Source organism: Petaurus breviceps, unplaced genomic scaffold (genome assembly GCF_028583685.1).
Source record: "Petaurus breviceps papuanus isolate PSGF00001 unplaced genomic scaffold, PetGlider_PUasm1.0 90778, whole genome shotgun sequence".
Lineage (NCBI taxonomy): Eukaryota > Metazoa > Chordata > Mammalia > Diprotodontia > Petauridae > Petaurus > Petaurus breviceps.
Genome location: NW_027187343.1, coordinates 4848778 through 4867029, shown reverse-complemented (window position 1 = coordinate 4867029; position 18252 = coordinate 4848778). Strand labels below are relative to the sequence as shown.

At 35.1% G+C, this 18252-nt stretch overlaps 1 protein-coding gene and 1 pseudogene across 2 annotated transcripts in view; both read left to right on the top strand.

Moving 5' to 3' along the window:
* Positions 1-18252, top strand: part of DESI2 (desumoylating isopeptidase 2) — a 72179-nt gene that overhangs the window by 21052 nt on the left and 32875 nt on the right. For both annotated transcript variants that reach the window (XM_069069155.1, XM_069069154.1), the window contains exons 2-3: positions 14258-14330; positions 16709-16802. In XM_069069155.1, coding sequence (XP_068925256.1) covers positions 14258-14330; positions 16709-16802 — 167 coding nt within the window. The remainder of the gene's footprint in view (positions 1-14257; positions 14331-16708; positions 16803-18252) is intronic.
* Positions 4718-11836, top strand: LOC138147000 (cyclin-dependent kinase 2-associated protein 1 pseudogene; annotated as a pseudogene).

Sequence of the window (18252 nt, the reverse complement as noted above, 5' to 3'; positions counted from 1 at the left end):
TTAACTTTAGGAGGGAGAGTTACCTGAAGACCAGGACATTACATAACAGGGATTTATAAAAAGGTTTTTGGGGGAGGCGATATAATAATGTGAAATAAATTTCAAAGGAGTGGTTGCTAAATTATGTCAGCAGAAGGAGGATCTCAGATTGGCAAAGAGAGCAAGATTCGGGCTTAGTCTTTATCCCAGTACTGGGAAGTCTGACAGAAGGAACAGTGAAAACCGGAAAGGCCCCAAATGGGCCAAGCATAGTGTGAAGTGATCTAGGATGACATAGATTCATTAATAGTAGAGTCAAGAGTTCCAGAGAATACAATGAGAAAACATAGAAGGAAAGAAAGTAATAGGGAAAGGATTTTTCACCTCAGCAAATAGCATTTATGAATTACATAGATAATTTATTCTATGATGATTAAGCCTTATGTATTATAGTGAAGTCTTAAAGCTTGCAGTAAGCAATAATGGATGAGATTGGTTAAATTTCAAAAATTTCATCAGGCATAACTGGTATCTTGCCCCAGTTCTGCCCACATTATAGCTTATATCTCTACCCAGTGAAAAAAGTTTAGTATTTTAATATTGTAAATACATAGCTAAAAATAGAAGAAAACATGCCCTTTTTAGTATGTATGTTTAGTATTTAATAATATAATATCCACCTATGTCTTGAATATAATATACGTATATTATATGTGTATAATAATATGATATACTATACATATACACTTACATATAATATACACTTATGTCTTGAACTACAGATTCATAATATATCAGAGACAATATGTCAAATATTCTAGCATTAAAACATTGAGGCTTACATTTTGTCTTGAAATTATCTTGCTATCACTAGTACACAGTTCAGATTCAGATAATACATAGTATTACAGAAAGAATAGCTTTATTTGCATACCATCTTGGAATTCATTGTAATAAAATTTTCCATTTATATATCAAGTGCCCATCTTTATATGGTGTCCATAGTGAAACTATATAAAACTAGTTAAAGATATATTCCTTGTCCCATCAAGATACTTGATTTCCAAAATGTGACTTTTATTCATTGATTTTCAAAAAATCAAATTACTTAAAATATACATCACATAAGTTCTAAATAATGTACTAGTCTCCCATGGTAAATGGCTACTTAAAAGTCTTCTGCATTGTACTAGGCACCAAATATATGTGACACTATTCACTATAAAAGGTAATTTATGATAAAGTAGATCTGTTCTGCCTTATAGGCAGTGATTAGCAGCAGCCAAAGAGACATCATGATTTTAGTATACATGATATCTTTTATATATGAAGATGATCAGCAATATTCAGTACCAGCATTTTAGTTTATATTGGTAGGGATTTTTTAAATGTGAAACAATCTCCTGCCTTCAGTCTGTGTTACCAGTTACCTGCTGAAAACCTCCTCCTGGATATCCTATGATCATTTCAAAGAACATTTCCAAAACAGCTTAATACATTTCCCACAAAACCATCCCTCCTTCAGATTTCTGTTCACAGGACCATCATGCTTCCAGTTATCCAAGTTCACAACTTTATGGTCATACTTAACTCTCTCTTATCCCTCAACCCCCCATATCCAACCAGCTCCCTGGTCTTGTCAGCTCTGCCTCTTTACATAGTAACATCTTTAGTTGGTTTCTTTTTCTCCAGGTACACAATACCCAACAAGTTCAGTACCTTATCACCTGTCATCTCAACAGTTGCAAGCGTGCAAGTGACCTCCTAAATTAGTCTTCCCACTCCAGTCATGTATGGAAAGATTCACTGCACTGTGAAATCCATATTATATTTAACTTTCTAAAACACACACACACACACACACACACACACACACACACACACATATATATATCTATGACACCCCCTTATTTAAAAATATTCAGTGATTTCCAAGTGTCTTTAGGTTAAAATGCAAAATCCTCAGTCTGGCATTTAAAGCTCGAAGCAGGATGGCTTCCATTTACCTTTCCAGTCTTATTTCATATTAATTCCATTACTGTACTCTCTAGTCAGTGGACTGGCTATTCCAGGTTTATGACATTATATCTCCTAACTCTGTGCTTTTCCATAAATGGTCCCTCTGTGTCTCAGAGGTATTCCTTCCTCACCTCTACTTCACAGAAAAGCTACATAAATACTATCTCCTACATGACACATTTCCCATTTTCCCTCTAGAAATTCCTTTTTATTTCTTTGTGGCATTTTTAAAATTTACTTATTTTTGTAAATGAATACATTACACTCTCTCCTCTCTTCTCTCCTGCCTTTCTCTTGTTCTCTCAGTAAAATTTGAATCCCTTGAGGGTAGGAATTGTTTTGTTTTTGCCTTTGTACTTAGCACTTGCAGTAGGTTCTCTCAGGTGGTAGTCACCTTATCTATGTTCAGTCGAATCGAATTCATGTCTACCATATCCTTTTAACAACAATCCAAATAAACGCTGAACCTAGTGGAGGTTTTTAAATCTTTGGATTATGTTGCACTACATAAAAATGATTTATTTTGCTCATTTGATAATATTGATTGCACAAAAATGGGTTGGTTATATTGTTATGTATGCATATGCAAATGTACCTTTCCTCATCACCCCTTTCCCCACTGTGGAAATGCTTAAGTGTTTCTACTTAAGTAAAAAAGCTATGTGAGTAAATAGAATACCTATTTTGTCAGTATGTAAGTAAAGTGAATAATATGTATTTGAAAATGAATATATTAGAATAAATTTTAGACACTACCAAACTGGACTAATAGGATTATGTTTTCATGTAAGCTTTCACCTTTCTGAATTATTCACAGATAGCCTGATAATTGTTCTGTGAAACCAGAATGTCTTTCCAGAGTGACCATGAGGCAGATTCTGTAGATTAAGCTAAACAACCCACAGGAACATGTCTCTGCCATAGAGGGTTTGAGTTAAGTGGATTGTTGACGTGCCATTGTTGTGGTAGGTTTTTTTTTGTTGTTGTTCTTTGGTCTTTTGGAATGGTACTTTGTAGTAATATCTAATTTGTTTAGTATTGTGCTTGGTATATATTAGTGAATCTTTGAGGGAAACCAAACTATTAACCAGCTTCTGGATGCTGCCTCAGAGCCGTTTGGAAAATATCATTTTGATTTTTCTTTCTTTTTCCTGGATTGTATGTGTTGAGACTTAATTAGCTTGGCTGTATAAAGACATATCTTTAATGTTTTGTGTCCCAGCAACAGTCTTCCTCTAAGCTTTTATGGGTCTAAGCCTTCCAGATAGGGATATTGAGAGGAACCTAGCTGACCTTGGAATCAGGAAGAATTGGATTCAGATCCTGCCTCAGGCAAATGCCAATTATGTGACCATGGGTAATTTACTTAAGTTCTCTGTGAGCTAGGCAACTCTCTAGGGACTGTTAAAGATGAGTTAATTATTGATCATGGTTTCCACACCAGGAGTTCCTACAGAAACAGGCCCCAACAATGATAACAGCAAAAATCTCACTGTCTTCAAAAAGAAACAGTCTTGATCTCCAAGGATGTTTCAAAGATCTTTAACTATGTGGGAATCCGAGACAATACTTAATAAGCTAAATGCTTTTTTTGAATAATGATATGAGTTAAAAACAATTTATCAGTTTGAGAAACAGAGGCATTTACAGTAATTGGATGGTGACCACAGTAATATATAAAATGATGGTTTCAACAAGAATAACAAATGGCACCACCAGGTCATTATCACTATGGAATTTTGTACTGCAGTCATAAGAGACTTTTAGGCCTAGAGTCTGCTACTTAATTTTTTTTAATCCTCCTCTAAACTTTGTAGCATAGACTGCTTCCATCTTATCTTTGTTGTTAGGTCGTTATTAATATACTGACCTTGAATTAAGTTGGTGAAGTCTGGCCAGTTCAGTTTGGAAAGATTGAGCCACCAAGCCTCATGGTCTAATAATATTCAGGAGTCATTGCACAGGCAGCCCTGAAAGGAATTAAGTTTATAGTTAGAAGACATGTCTCTGATTGCTTTCCCATGGGAAGACTTCTTTTTCCCTTCATATTCTTTGGTCATAGGTTTTTTTAGGAGAAGTAGAGTAATTGGTGTTTGCTCAAAAAAGATGATACTGAAGATATATACAGTTCTATCTTTCTGACAATGTGATTTCTAAAAATTCTTTAGTGTGCTATAATTAGTATATGAAGGTGACACTGACCCCATCAGGGAGAACATGTAATTTGAGTTGTTTTCCAGTTTGTGTTGATAGGTTTCACTAAGCTAATCTCTCTTTTGTCCATTCTTTGGCATCAACTACACATTTGCAGAGACAGCTATAGCAGTTAGGAATACAAATTTTAATTATAAGAGTAAACCCAAGGGGGGTCTAGGTGGCACAGTGAGTAAAGCGCCAGCCCCAGAGTCAGGAGGACCCGATTTTGGTTCTGGCCTCAGACACTTAACGTCCACACAAAAAAACTAGCTGTGTAACCTAGGGCAAGTCACTTAACCCCAATTGCCCTCCAAAAGTTAAAAAAAAAAAAGAGTAAACCTAGTTAAAGAGTTTGATTGAAGGTCTGGAAACCAGTTTCACCCCTTATTCTATTTTTGTTTTGTTTTTTGCTTTTTGGAGGGCAATTGGGGTTAAGTAACTTGCCCAAAGTCACATGGCTAGTAAGTGTGTCAAGTGTCTGAGGTCAGATTTGAACTCAGGTCCTCCTGCCTCCAGGGCCAGTGCTCTATTCACTGCGCCACCTAGCCACTCCAACCCACTCCTTATTCTTATATTTGGTGCTGCTACTATTTTAAGGTTCTTTTTTTACTTATTATGAGGTAGCAAAATGTAACCCTATTAGGCTATAACAACTATATATACATACAAAAATGTAAAGTTGCTAGTAGGTGCTGCCTACATATTCTGACCTGAAAAATTCCTTAAATTCAAGACTGCATGTAAAAATTACTCTTATATGAAGATTTAGGTTTTGGTGCTGCTGCTACTTTAAGATTCTTTTTACAGGGCGGCTAGGTAGCACTGTGAATAGAGCACAGGCCCTGAAGTCAGAAGGACCTGAGTTCAAATTTGGCCTCAGACACTTAACACAAAACTAGCCATGTGACCTTGGGCAAGTCATTTAACCCCAATTGCCTTGCCTTCCCTCCTCCAAAAAGCAAAAAAAAAAAAAAAGATTCTTTTTTCTGCATACCAGGTAGCAAAATATACAGGCATTTTTTGGATAACTTGCTAAAATTTATTTTACTTCTAGTTCTGCCATCATGCCAATCCTACAGAAATTGTAAAAAAAAAAAAAATTCTTCTACCGTCTTTCTTAGCTAAAAGCAAATAGGTTTTTTTTTTCATAATGTCATAGTTTGGGGTTTTGTGGGGAGTAAAGGAGGAGCTTCATTGTGTTTCTTATTTGCAAAGTGCATACTGCAGTATATCTGGCAAGGAGATTATCTTTGAAAGATGTGAGATATTTATAGAACAGCTTAGGTCTATATTTGCAAATTAGGACAGTGTGCTCCAGTAGGAGTTAGTGGGACTTGACTGGTCTTTTACTTGTACTTCATATTCATAGCTTTCTGATAGAGATAATCTAGTGAACATTACTTTAATTTGGCAAAAAAAAAAAAAAGAAAGAAAGAAAAAAACAACTGCTTTTTATATATTGGGGGCCTTTCTGGGAAATATGAGAAGTAGAAAACTGATTAGTAGTATATCATTACATTCTAGCAATGAGCTACATTAGCATAATAATTTAAATTTCTTAGTGGCACAAAATAATGAATGTGACTGTTTTGAAATAGACAATTTTTGTAGACTTGCACCTGTTTTTAGTACTTCCCAGAGGGATGGATAGCAGTAGCTGGGGAGTCCTATTCCTAAAAACGTAAACTTTGTTTTTGTAGCCTTAAGAAAAATCAGTTGACCCTATCCAACTTTCCATCTCTAGAAAGTAACACTACCCACTTGCAAAGCTATTAAGTATTCATTTTTTATTCTGGTACCTCAGTAATCCTCTGGAAACCTTATAAGTGTCCATTTAATATAGGTCAGATTCTATTGCAGTAAGTTCCAGCTAGCTAGAAGCACTTTAAGTTTTGCAAAACACTTTACAAATATTATTTTATCCTCACAACAACACTGAGAAATAGGTACTCTTATCCCCATTTTCCAGATGAGGAAATTGAAGCAGGACAAATGACTTGTGCAGAGTCACAAAGCTAAGCATTTGAGGTCAGATTTAAACATATGTTAAGACTCCCAAATGCAGTGCTCAATCCACCCAGCTTCCTGAAGCATGAATTTAAGGAATTTTTCAGTCCAGAGTACTAGCAGCTTTTGTAGACATGTTCTGTTGAGTAAGTTCTAGGAGCATGAGAAAAATTCTGGTGATCCAAGGAAAAGTTATAGAAAATGCTATCCTCTGGGGCAGCTAGGTGGTGCAGTGAATAGAGCACCGGCCCTGGAGTCAGGAGGACCTCAAATGCGTCAGGAGGAGTTCAAATGCGGCCTCAGACACTGACCACTTACTAGCTGTATGACCTTGGGCAAATCACTTAATCCCAATTGCCCTGCCTTCCGCCCTCCAAAAAAAAAGAATTTCGAGAAAAGAAAATACTATCATAAGGATCATAAAGTCAGGAAAGTGCCATCAAAGCATTAGCCATCTTAGAATTCTTAGCATGCTAGCACCTTAAACCCTTTTCTTACACAAAATTCACCCTTGGGATTTTTTTTTCCCCATGACAACAGATTTCTTGATCTTATGTTGGAAAACATGTTTCACATCATAGAAATGTAGTTGGTAACCAGATTTGCTAGAATATATCTGTTCCATAAAGGATAATCTTATGTTGTAATTGTGTTTTATGCTTAAAATGAGTAGGCAATCTCTTACAGTTTTATGTGTATATAAATTTGAGAATTCATACTGCATTTTTGTTTTTCAAATTTTACATTACTTTAATTTTTTAAAACAAATGTTAAAAGCCTTTTTACGTACGTCAGTCTCACAACATTTTTGGTTTTTGGTTTTGAGTCTTCTAGGGCTTTAGACGGAGACAGCATAGGAAAGGAGAGTTTATGAAGGCAACTGAGTCCTCCTGCCTACTATGTTATAAGCAGGCAAGAGTTAGACCTTTCCTGTTCAAATTCTCTGCCCCTAATAGTCAAATCCACGTCTCACCTAGTGGCAGAGAGAATCCTTTCCCAAATTCTTTTCAAGAGAATCCAGGTATTCTATAATTTGAATTAGTTATTCTATAAAATTATTCCTCTAAAACATATAATGTTAAATTATGCATCTATAAAGAAACAACATAAGGCAGTTTTTCATTTAAAAATAAATTCTCCTGTTTTGCCCCCCCCCAAATTTTCCTGTTGCCCTTCCTTTATTACTTGAGTATACAATGCTTCTTCATCTCCCAAGATCAGGATTTATGAATTCAATGAGTATATTTCAAGCCTCAAATTGTTCTTTGTTCACCTTAGGTTCTACCCTAGAGTGTTCTCATAAACAGTATAGCTCACACTGAAATAATCCTGCCTAGATTTGAAGCTAGATACTTCAAGTCTTGCCCTACTTCAGTGTATACTTAAGTTCCCTATGCCACCAAGCCTCTTACTTTCTCTGGGCCTCAGTTTTGTAATCCATTCAGTAAGATAAAATGTCTCCTCATCACCCAGTCATGTGTGAGAAGTAAATGAAAATGTGATGTAAGATCTGAGGGGTTAAGCTGTTATGGGTGTTGAAAATATAATTACTGTATTATCAAATATATCTAAGTACCTCAGCTATTAAGAGGGAGTCATACCATAGATTTTATCACTTATAACTGTCGCTTCAATAATTTTGAACTTAAATTTTCCCATTCTTCCCCATTACACAATCTCATGTCTCCTGTTCTTTATCTCTCCATCTTCCTCACTCTTATTATACTTTAACTTAGTCTCAATCCTAACTATTCTCTATCCATTCCTGTTCTAGACTATCATCCCTGCCTTACTTTGCTTTCTTCAGTGTGAACCCTGTTCAACTATTTATCAACTATATGTGAGTCATTTTAGTCCTTTGTCCTACTACCATTCACACCATTCTGATTTTAAAATCTGGATCACATCTATCATCCATCTTCCTTCCTATTCCCATGCTGCTAAAGCAGCTGGAGGAAATCTCATCACCACGCCACTACAAATTCATGTTATCTGATTTCAATTGGCCTTTACAACTATTCAGTAAAACCTTTGTCTTTAAACTTCTTTGATTGCTCTCTATGCCACTTCCTTCAGCAGTTGTTCCAAAATTTTTCTTCCCCTGGAGCCCGACACCTCCCAAGATTACCCTTTCAGCAGATGCCCTTCCTACCCTCCTGAGAAAATAGAAGCCATCAATTAGACTCTCTTCTTTTCTATGCCATACCATAAAAGCCTTCTGAATTTTTACCCATATCTTCCTATCTTTTCTAAGAATTTGCCTCCTGGCTCACTTATTCCATCTATCATTTTCAGTGTACATATCTACTTATTCTTTCCCTGTTGCCTACAAATTGCTCAGATATACCCCATTCTATTAAAAAAAAAAAATCACTTGACCCTACCATCCCTTCAAACTATAGTGGTATCTGAATTGAACTTTAAAGGAAAGAATATTTTAGGCATTGGGAATAGGAAGAGACCAAAGGCACAGAAGTAGGAAAATCCAGGACACATTTAAAGATAAAAGTTCAGTTTGACCAAAGAATAGAGTATATGAAGGATCGTAATGTAGAAAGACTGGAATGTTAGAGTAATATCAGATTGTGTTGGGCATTCAGTGCTGGGTAAATGAATTTGATCCCAACAGGTATGGTGGTCCACACCTGTAAACTCACCTACCATGGCAGCTTAGGTAGGTAGATCTCTTGAGCTCAAAATTTGATCTGCAGTAGTCTATGCCAGTTTGGTGTCTTCATTAATTTGGGTGTTAATATGATCAGCCCCACTGGGGTGGCTAGATGGTGCAGTGAATAGAACACCGGCCCTGGAGTCAGGAGGACCTGAGTTCAAATGTGGCCTCAGACTCTTAACACAAAAACTAGCTGTGTAACCCTGGGCAATTCACTTAACTCCAATTGCCCTACCAAAAAAAAAGGCAAAAACAATATGATGAGCCCCCCTGGGAAGGGAGACCATCAGTTATCAGGCAGCAAATTGACCAAGTTCAGAACAGGTCAAAATTCCCATGCAGATCAGTAATGGAATTGAGCCCGTAAGTAGCCTCTACATTTCTAGCCTGAAGCTAGATAGGGACCCTGTACAGAAAATATGATCCACTATATTTATTATTGTGATTTATCATTAATGAGGAGGAAAGATTACCATGTTTGCTTTTAGCTACATATAGCATGAAATCTAATAAATTTAAATGACACCTTGTGAAATTAGATACCTGTAATGTACAAAAACTTTGTTTTGCCTTGTAAGTGAATAAAGCAACAGTTGTAATTAAAGATGTCACTTAGTTACAAGTATATTATGATATGTTGTTAAAACTTATTTCACAAAAGATTTATTTCATTTGCAAATCTTTTGGTAACAGTGCCACATCTCAATATAATTAATGTGGTTTTTTTTAAAGATAGAATTATATCAGGTTCTGCACTGCTAAAGCCCAGTCGATATTGATGGGAAACAAAGTTCTGTAAATACTAGTTTAAAATTTGAGTTCTCATGCAATTTGGGCACGTTCATAGAAACAGATTAATGTGATTGTTAGTTTTGAAAAGCTGAAAACTTGTCAAAGGGTATGAATGGGCAGTTTTCAGACAAATCAAAGTTATCTGTAGTCATATAAAAAATGTTCTAAACCACTGTTGATTAGAGAAATGCAAATCAAAACAGCTGTTAGGTACCTCCTCCCACTTGTCAGATTGGCCACTATGACAGAAGAGGAAAATAAATGATAAATGTTGGAGGGGATATGGGAAAACCAGGACACTAATACACTAGTGGTGGAGTTGTGAACTGATCCAACCATTCTGGTGAGTAATTTGGAACTATGCCCAAAGCACTATAAAACTATGCATACTCTTTGAACCAGCAATACCATTACTAGGTCTGTAATTCCAAAGAGATCAGAAAAGGGGGGAAAGAATCTATTTGAATAAAAATACTTATAGCAGCTCTTTTTGTGGTAGCTAAGCATTGGAAATTAAGGGAATGCCCATCAAGTAGGGAATGGCTGAACAAGTTGTGTTATATGATTGTAATAGAGTATTATTGTGCTGTAAGATATGACAAACAGGATGATTTCAGAAAAACCTGGAAAGACTTACATGAATTGGTGCAGGGTGAAGTGAGCAGAACCAGGAGAACATTGTACCCAGTAACAGCAATATTGTATGATGAAGACCTGTGAATGACTTAGCTATTCTTAGCAATACAATAGTCCAAGACAATCCCAAAGGACTCATAATGAAAAATGCTATCCACCTCTGGAGAAAAAACTGTTAACGGTTGAAAACAAACCAAAGCATACTATTTTTTTGCTTTCTTTTTTTTCTTTCTTGTTTTTAGTTTAAGTTTGAGTTTGAGTTTTCTTCCACAAAATGACTAATATGAAAATGTTTTACATGGTTGCACCTGTGTAACCTATATCAAATTGCTCACCATCAGAAGGGAGGGAGGGAAGGATAGAATTTGGAACTGAACTTTAAGAAAAAGAATGTCAAAAAATTGTTTTTACATGTAATTGGATTAAAAAAATTGGGGGGGGGGGGCTGCCCGCGCCGCTCACCGCGCCGGGCATGTCTTACAAGCCCAACTTGAACGCCCACATGCCGGGCGCCTCCCTGAACCCAGCTGGGAGTGTTCATTCTCCTTCTGCCAGCATGGCGGCCTCCACCCAGTACCGGCAGTTGATCAATGACTATGGACCCCCATCTTTAGGCTACACCCAGGGTACAGGGAGCAGCCAGGTGCCCCAAAGCAAATATGCAGAACTCCTAGCCATCATCGAGGAGCTGGGCAAAGAGATCAGACCCACGTATGCCGGGAGCAAAAGCGCCATGGAGAGGCTAAAGCGAGGCATCATTCATGCTCGAGGATTAGTCCGGGAATGCCTGGCAGAGACTGAACGAAATGCAAGATCCTAGCCTCCCACTTCACTTCCAAAGTTTTCCATTTCTTTGTGAAGAAGAAAGAATAACACTTATTCCTCTGGTGACTTTCAAAACATTCATATGATTCCCTTATTTTGAATGGTCTAAAAGTTTGGGTTCTTTCCCCTTTTCTTCCTCCCATCCCCATCACAGTCTGTAAGAATAGAAGAAAAGGCCATTTTGCAGTTAAGATTTGCATTATAAGTAGTAAGGAACAACCTAGGTCACTTTTTTTAAAGCATCGAGCCCAGGAATTGCATGTAGAAAGTTCTGCTTCTGTTGCTGCCGACTCTAATTTACTGCCCTGCTAACCTGCCCCAGTCTTTTTCTTTGAGTACACTTAAAACCACCCACATTGTCATTTTTTTTTGCACCTTTTCCAGAATCTTCAATAACTCTTAAGGATTTTTTCATGAGTCAGTGCCAGTTGGCAACTGAGTATCGCCCCGTTAGGACCACATGATAGAGACCCTGCTTTAAAAAATAACATGGTTTTTTTTTTTGTTTTGATTTTGGTGTGTGAGCATTTGCATGATTGTTCGTGCTTTGAAGTCAATTTAAAATGCATGAATTATAAATACAAAGGACTGATCAGCCTACTAAAAAATTAAGAACCCAGATAGTTACTTTTCGGACAAAGACTGTAGATTTCAGGTCTTGAGTTTGCCATAGATTGATTAAAAAAAAAAAATCTGGATAAATGACTAAAACTGTTACGTGCATCTTTGTATGTATTTATTACTTGATTTAATAAAGCTTATTTTCATTAACAATTTGTAAAAAAAAAAAATTTTTTTAACTTGAGTACTCAGAGTTTATGCAGAGTCCTCAAATTCATACTCCAATCCAGGAAGAGATATTTACTGCATTTATGAAAAAGAGCTATAAACAACAAATTTTTTTTAATTCAGTATGTTGCAATCAAATGGAACAAAGTAATGACCACTTAGTCTCCAAAAGCAATTATCATTTTGAAGACCTAGGTCTTTCTAAATATGAATGGATAAGGAATTTTCAATAACTAGCTATTTCAATATTATTGAAATATCTCTTTTAATAAAATATCACTTTATTGTATGTTCGTGGATGTTAATTATCTTTTATAAAATGGTATTAATTTTTAATTTAATTCTTGGTTTTACTTGAATAAAATATTACCTAAGAAAATTGTGTGAAATTGTTTTATGAAAAATATGGTGGTGGCATTTATTTCCTTGAAAAAATTTTTGTCTATCAATTCCCCTTTCCCCCAATTTTTTTTTAAGTAATTAGGGTGAAGTAACTTGCTCAAGGTTACACGGCCAGTTATTTCTGGGTGTGGTACTAAGTATCTGAGCCCGGATTCGATCCTCAGGTTATCCCGACACTGGGGCCGGTGCTCCTACTCGCTGTGCTACCTGGCCGCCCCTACTCAATTTTTTTTTTTAACTTGGAATGCAGGCTCAGGCTAACAATGAGCATCTTCTTTCATATGTATGAGTAACAATGGTTACAACTCTTCGAAGGTTGGGGTTTTTTTCCCCTTAAAAAAGTGAGACATCATAAATAAGAAAAGCATAGGGTTATTAATCAGTGACACTGTAAGGTATACTGAGATGGTTGTGGTTCTTTAAATCTTGCTCTAATTGAGTAGACTGTTCTGTCTCCTTTATTGCTGTTGAAACTGCCTTTTTATGGTTTAACATCTAATCACCAAATTAAGGTCCCTTTCTCAGCTTTCATTCTGTTTTATTTCTACGGCCTTTGATATGTAGATTATCCATCCCTCTTCTCCAAATTCTCCTTTTGGCTTCTGTGAAACTAACAGATTCTGATACTTGTCTTACCTCTCTGATCCACTTTTTTCTCCTTCACAGTTTCCAGTTAGTCACCAAGTCCCATTTATTCTTTTTCACAGTAATCTGCCATGTCCATTCTTTTACATTCCTATAGCCAATTCCTTAATTCATGCTCTTATTTCATGTAATAGAGTCCTCACTCATCTTGCCTATAGTTCTCTTTTCTAATCCATCTTACACATAGTTGCCAGACTGATGTAAAAACTCACTCTCATTCCCTTGCTCCTCAGTGACTTCTCAGTGTATAAAAAAATAAAGCCCTTGCAAGTTGCTTGAAGCATACATCCAGTCTTCAGTTGCAATACAGACCCTGAAATACCCAAACTGGTCTATTTAATGTCCACCAAATACATTTTTATTGTCTCTATCACTGTACCTTTGCTCACAGAATTTAATACATACCCTTCATATAGAAAGTTTCTCTAGAATAGGAATGTCTTACAAACTTCAAATTTACAAAAATGACAGCAAATATCATAGTTAAGATTGGTTATTGATCTGGACTCACTTTTAATATGAATTAGAGTAGGAGCCTTACTATTCTCTCATTGGCAACAAATATCAACAAGTATGTTTATTAAGCACTTACTATATGGCAGGCATTGTGCTTATAAGCACACTTTATACTGGATATTTTATAAATGCCATATGTTAACTCATCCTGTGATGTATCTGCCTGATTATATTTGCTCAAAAGTTTCTTCTATTTAAAATACTAATTTTTTCCTTAATACTAAAATTTTGTCTAAGTAATGCTTTTCCCCAGAGTTAAACTATATTAAAATTAAGCTAAATGGTATTTCTTAAAGAGAAACAAGAAAGTGAGATGATTTATCTGTAGACAAGTATAATAAGAAATGATGGCAAACTTTAATTTTAGTTTTGCTTATCAGTTCTGAGATCAGAAATAACCATTTTAATAGACAGGAAAAACTGAGTATTAATTGAACATTTATAAATAATAAAAACTTAAAGTAAACTTCTGAGTTAATACCTGTGAAAAATAAATATAAATTATTTTTGTTTGCTCAAACTCAAAATTAGATGACCTTGCATGACAGTTTTGTGCCCTTTTGTCTCATTTTAATTTCTCTTGATTGTAGAATTAGCCTACTAAAATGAACATTTCCACAACTTTTTCTAATGTTGCTTTTTATTAAACTATGTACTCTTTGGCTATATGAAAAAGGAATTATCATGAAGTTATAAATAAGTATCTTTTGCTGATGAAGCATTTAGTTGCATTTGATCAGAAATTAAATGATTATGATGGGATTTTTTTTCCCTCTTCAGTACTGGATGAATGAATACACCTCATCCATTGGAATTGGAGTTTTCCATTCAGGAATAGAAGTGTATGGTAGAGGTATGTATATATAGTATCTTTAAACCTACTTCATAAAGATATGTGATTCTTGAAGAACTTCATGAGTTGAGATTTTGGGTGCATCCTTATTAAACAATTATTATTCTAGCCTCTGTGTTTCAGAGAATGAACAAAAAAAAAACCTTCAGTACTCATTCCCCACGCTTGTTAATTAACTTTTCCATAAAGCCTTAGTTCTTTGGCAGAGGGGAGTAGAATCACCTGAGCAATATAATTGTGATAGAATAGAATATCCATTCCTAGCCAAAGTTTTCTGTTATCATCTTTTTAAAAGTCTCAACCTGTAATTTTATCGATGTGGGGATTGGCTAGTGTGCATATTCCCCCTACTGGTAAAGCTAATTTGGAATTTAAATGATTTTAGCTGTCTGGGGCACTGAACTGAGAGATTAAACTCTTATGTGTTAGAAATAGGGCTTGAACTGGAGTCTTCTTGACCGTTCATCCATCTTGCCATGCTACCTCTCTGTTAAGAATGTATCAGATTAATAAGAGGTAAAGTAAATGAGAATGAATGAACAAAAAATTGTGGTGTGGACTGTTGAGAGGGTAACAGAAAGATTATATTTTTACATCATATAATCAGTGATTTTGAATGTAAATATTACTAAGCAGATTTAGTTAATTACATTGTTCAGTGTTAAGTGTATCATTAAAATGTCATGCCTTTTAATTGAAAGTTATATTTGGTTTTGAATTGTAAGTTTATGATGCATACTTCACTTTGGGTATTTCTGCCTTTAACTTCAGGTGGGATTGTTGCAATTTATTCAGTGTTAACCCAGGGTTACCCATAATGACTGCATATAAATTTGCATGTGTATTAGCATAATTATTAAAGACTCACTTTTATATCTTTATGATTCCAAAGTTCTTTGTTTCTATCCCATTATTCCTCATCACTATTCATTAATCCCTATTCTAGATTTTAGGATATAAGGTATAGTTTATTGAAAATCATTCTTTAAGCTTTTTACTTAATAGACTGCCTCCCTCATGCAGTCGTCAAAAAATGTAAGGTTTTCGCAAAAAATGCCAATGCTTCTAGACATAGCTGATGATGGTTTTGTCATTTACTAGTGACTGCTTTGATTTGGCCTTTGTCTAAGTTGTGGTTATTAGTGACGTCCCCTTCATTCTGAAAAGAAAGGAAGGCAGAGGTATGTAATTATTGCCACTTTTGATGTAATGATTTCAAAATGTTTTTGTATCACCCAAAAATTATGTAACCTTAATAAACTTAGAATCTGTTTTCCTTAGAGGGAAGCAGTGTAAAAAAAAGATTGCTTTTTCAGTAAAATACCAAATTTATCTCTGCTTTCTGTTTCTTCTTTACTGTCTAGTGAGAATTTAAGCCTCCAGACATTTCTCTGTGTCCACCTCTTTATTACTAGTGGTATTTGTAGTAGTGAATTGTTGAACTTTAAATTTTCAGCACCAAACCACATTTTAACATCAAATACTTATTGAAAGAGGAATTGAACAACTAAAACAGAACCTTAAATACCTTCTGTCCCTGGAAAAGGGACCACAAAGTATACTGAGAACTAAAAGTTAATTTAGCAACAGCATGGTTCAGTGGAAAGAGCATTGGATTTTGGAGTTAAAGGACGACCTATATTCATATCCCCATATTGTCACTTGGTACTTATATGACCTTGGGTAAGTCATTTCCTTAGAGCAACTCAGCTTCCTCACCTGTTATCTTGAGGGGATTGAATGACGTTATGTCTAAGGACCCTTCTAGATCTAAATCTCTGGTCCTGTGGACTGATTTGGTATTATTTATCTTTCATTGTTCTACAAGATTTTAAAAATTATATTAGTCTAACGTCACTTAAAAGCTACTTTGGAAATCAAATATCGTGTCTAGGGTCACACTGTAATATCGAAGAGAAATACTAGAAGTAAAGCTGGAATTTTATTAGGTCTTCCTTATGTGGAACTCTTCTCTCTGTTATCATGCTGGATAAAAGTTCATTGAGTCTGAAAGAAAACATTGGGCTGAGCTTTAGAAATGCCTGCCAACAGACAATTTCTGGCCCATAAATATGAGTAACTACAGCCCTTTAATAGCTGGGGGGGTGGTTGGCAGGCAGGAGTGAAAGAATTAGTGTTAATAAAAATAGCTACATTCACCATTGAGTATTCATCCAACTCAATCCTCCATGACTAGAACGATTAACAACAAAAGAACTTCATTTGAGATGCTTTCATTTTCATATTCTCGGATCCTTTGCATCACATCTTCTGTGCATTTAATACAAGTCAGTAGTAAAGAAGGTTCCTAGCATCCTGCTTGACTTAAATTTTAAATTTGTGAAAAATACTAAAAATCATGAGTTTTCTCTTTTCAGAATTTGCTTATGGTGGTCATCCTTACCCCTTTTCTGGAATATTTGAAATTTCCCCAGGAAATGCTTCTGAACTAGGAGAAACATTTAAATTTAAGTAAGTAGGGAGGATAATTTTGTTACATTGTCATATGTAGCTGCCAGAGCTTATATTATTTGCAAATAATATAGAATATGTCCCTATAAGCTTAGTCACTTCTAGTGCTGCTTTAATAGTTTTTACCTGTTTGTACATTTTGTAAATTAAGTTGGTTGAAATTATTGTGTAGAGATTAAATTGAGCCAAAGTGATTTGAATAATTCAGTCTTTATTATTTAGTACTTTTATTTAGCTTTCAAACATTACTCTCTGCCTGGTTTTAAATTATTAGTTTTCATGTAACCTTTGGTACTTTCCTGAAAGATAAAGAATATCAGACATGATTTGTTTTATAATTATTTCCCACCTTAATTTTTTTTTGTCAGCATTTTCAGGGTGAATTTACCAGTGTTGAAAGTTTTCTGTTTTTCCTAGTGAAAGGGAAGCAATATAGGAATTTAGCACAATTAATTGGACATATTGAAATCCATTGGTGAGATCACCAGTGTTTGTATTAAGTGACTATAATAAACTAAAATTTGTTGTGTATACTTTTAGACCTAATCTATCTTAAAAGCTTTGAAAACCTGAGTAATTATTTTTCAGCTTCTAAATAACATTTCTATTTAAAGATCAACATATTGCATTCAAAGAATAAATTTATTAAACCAGTGATAATGAAACTTGGTGAAATGAAGGTTTAAAGCAATAAAATAAAAGTGTAAGGTGATAGATTTTTGGTTCTTTTGCACTAAGCCCAAATACCAATTTGAGCTCTCTTGGTGGCACAGCACTCTAATGCTGTTCTAAATTCATAGTCTGGAATATACTGTCTCAGCAAGACAACCTCATAGCAGCTAAACTCCCCTTTGATACCTACATGGATCTGTCTTAATTCAGATTCTGCTTTCCAGAGAATAACATGTTGAGGGTATAGTGTAATTCTTTTTCATAACATTTACTTTGAATTTTTTTATATCTTACTAAGTTTAGCAGGTGCATGACTTTTCCAGAACAATTGTAAATAAATTAAATACCTCACTGCAAAGATAATATAATCAACCTCCTATTGGTGAGGGTAGCTAATCAAGATTTTGTTTGGTTTCTTTATTTACTATAGCTACCACCGGTATAGATCTGGCATCTAACAATGGAACACTTATTAAAATAGCTGGAGAGTAATGCCGCGTAAGGTTCATCAAAAACATTTGGTTTCTTAGCATAAATATCACTAGCATGGATCTAGGACTAACAATAGAATGGCTATTATGATAGGAAAAGGGAATATTTATTTAGCATTTGCATAAGTTAGGATTAATGTACCTCAACTTCATGTATTTTAAATCTGAATCTAAGAGAATTTGAATGGGGAAGAAATCTTACTTTTCTGGTTGTCTTATTTTTATTATTAGTTCCTTTTCTTATATTAATCAAAGTATTCTAAGACTACCAGATTATAAAAACAAGC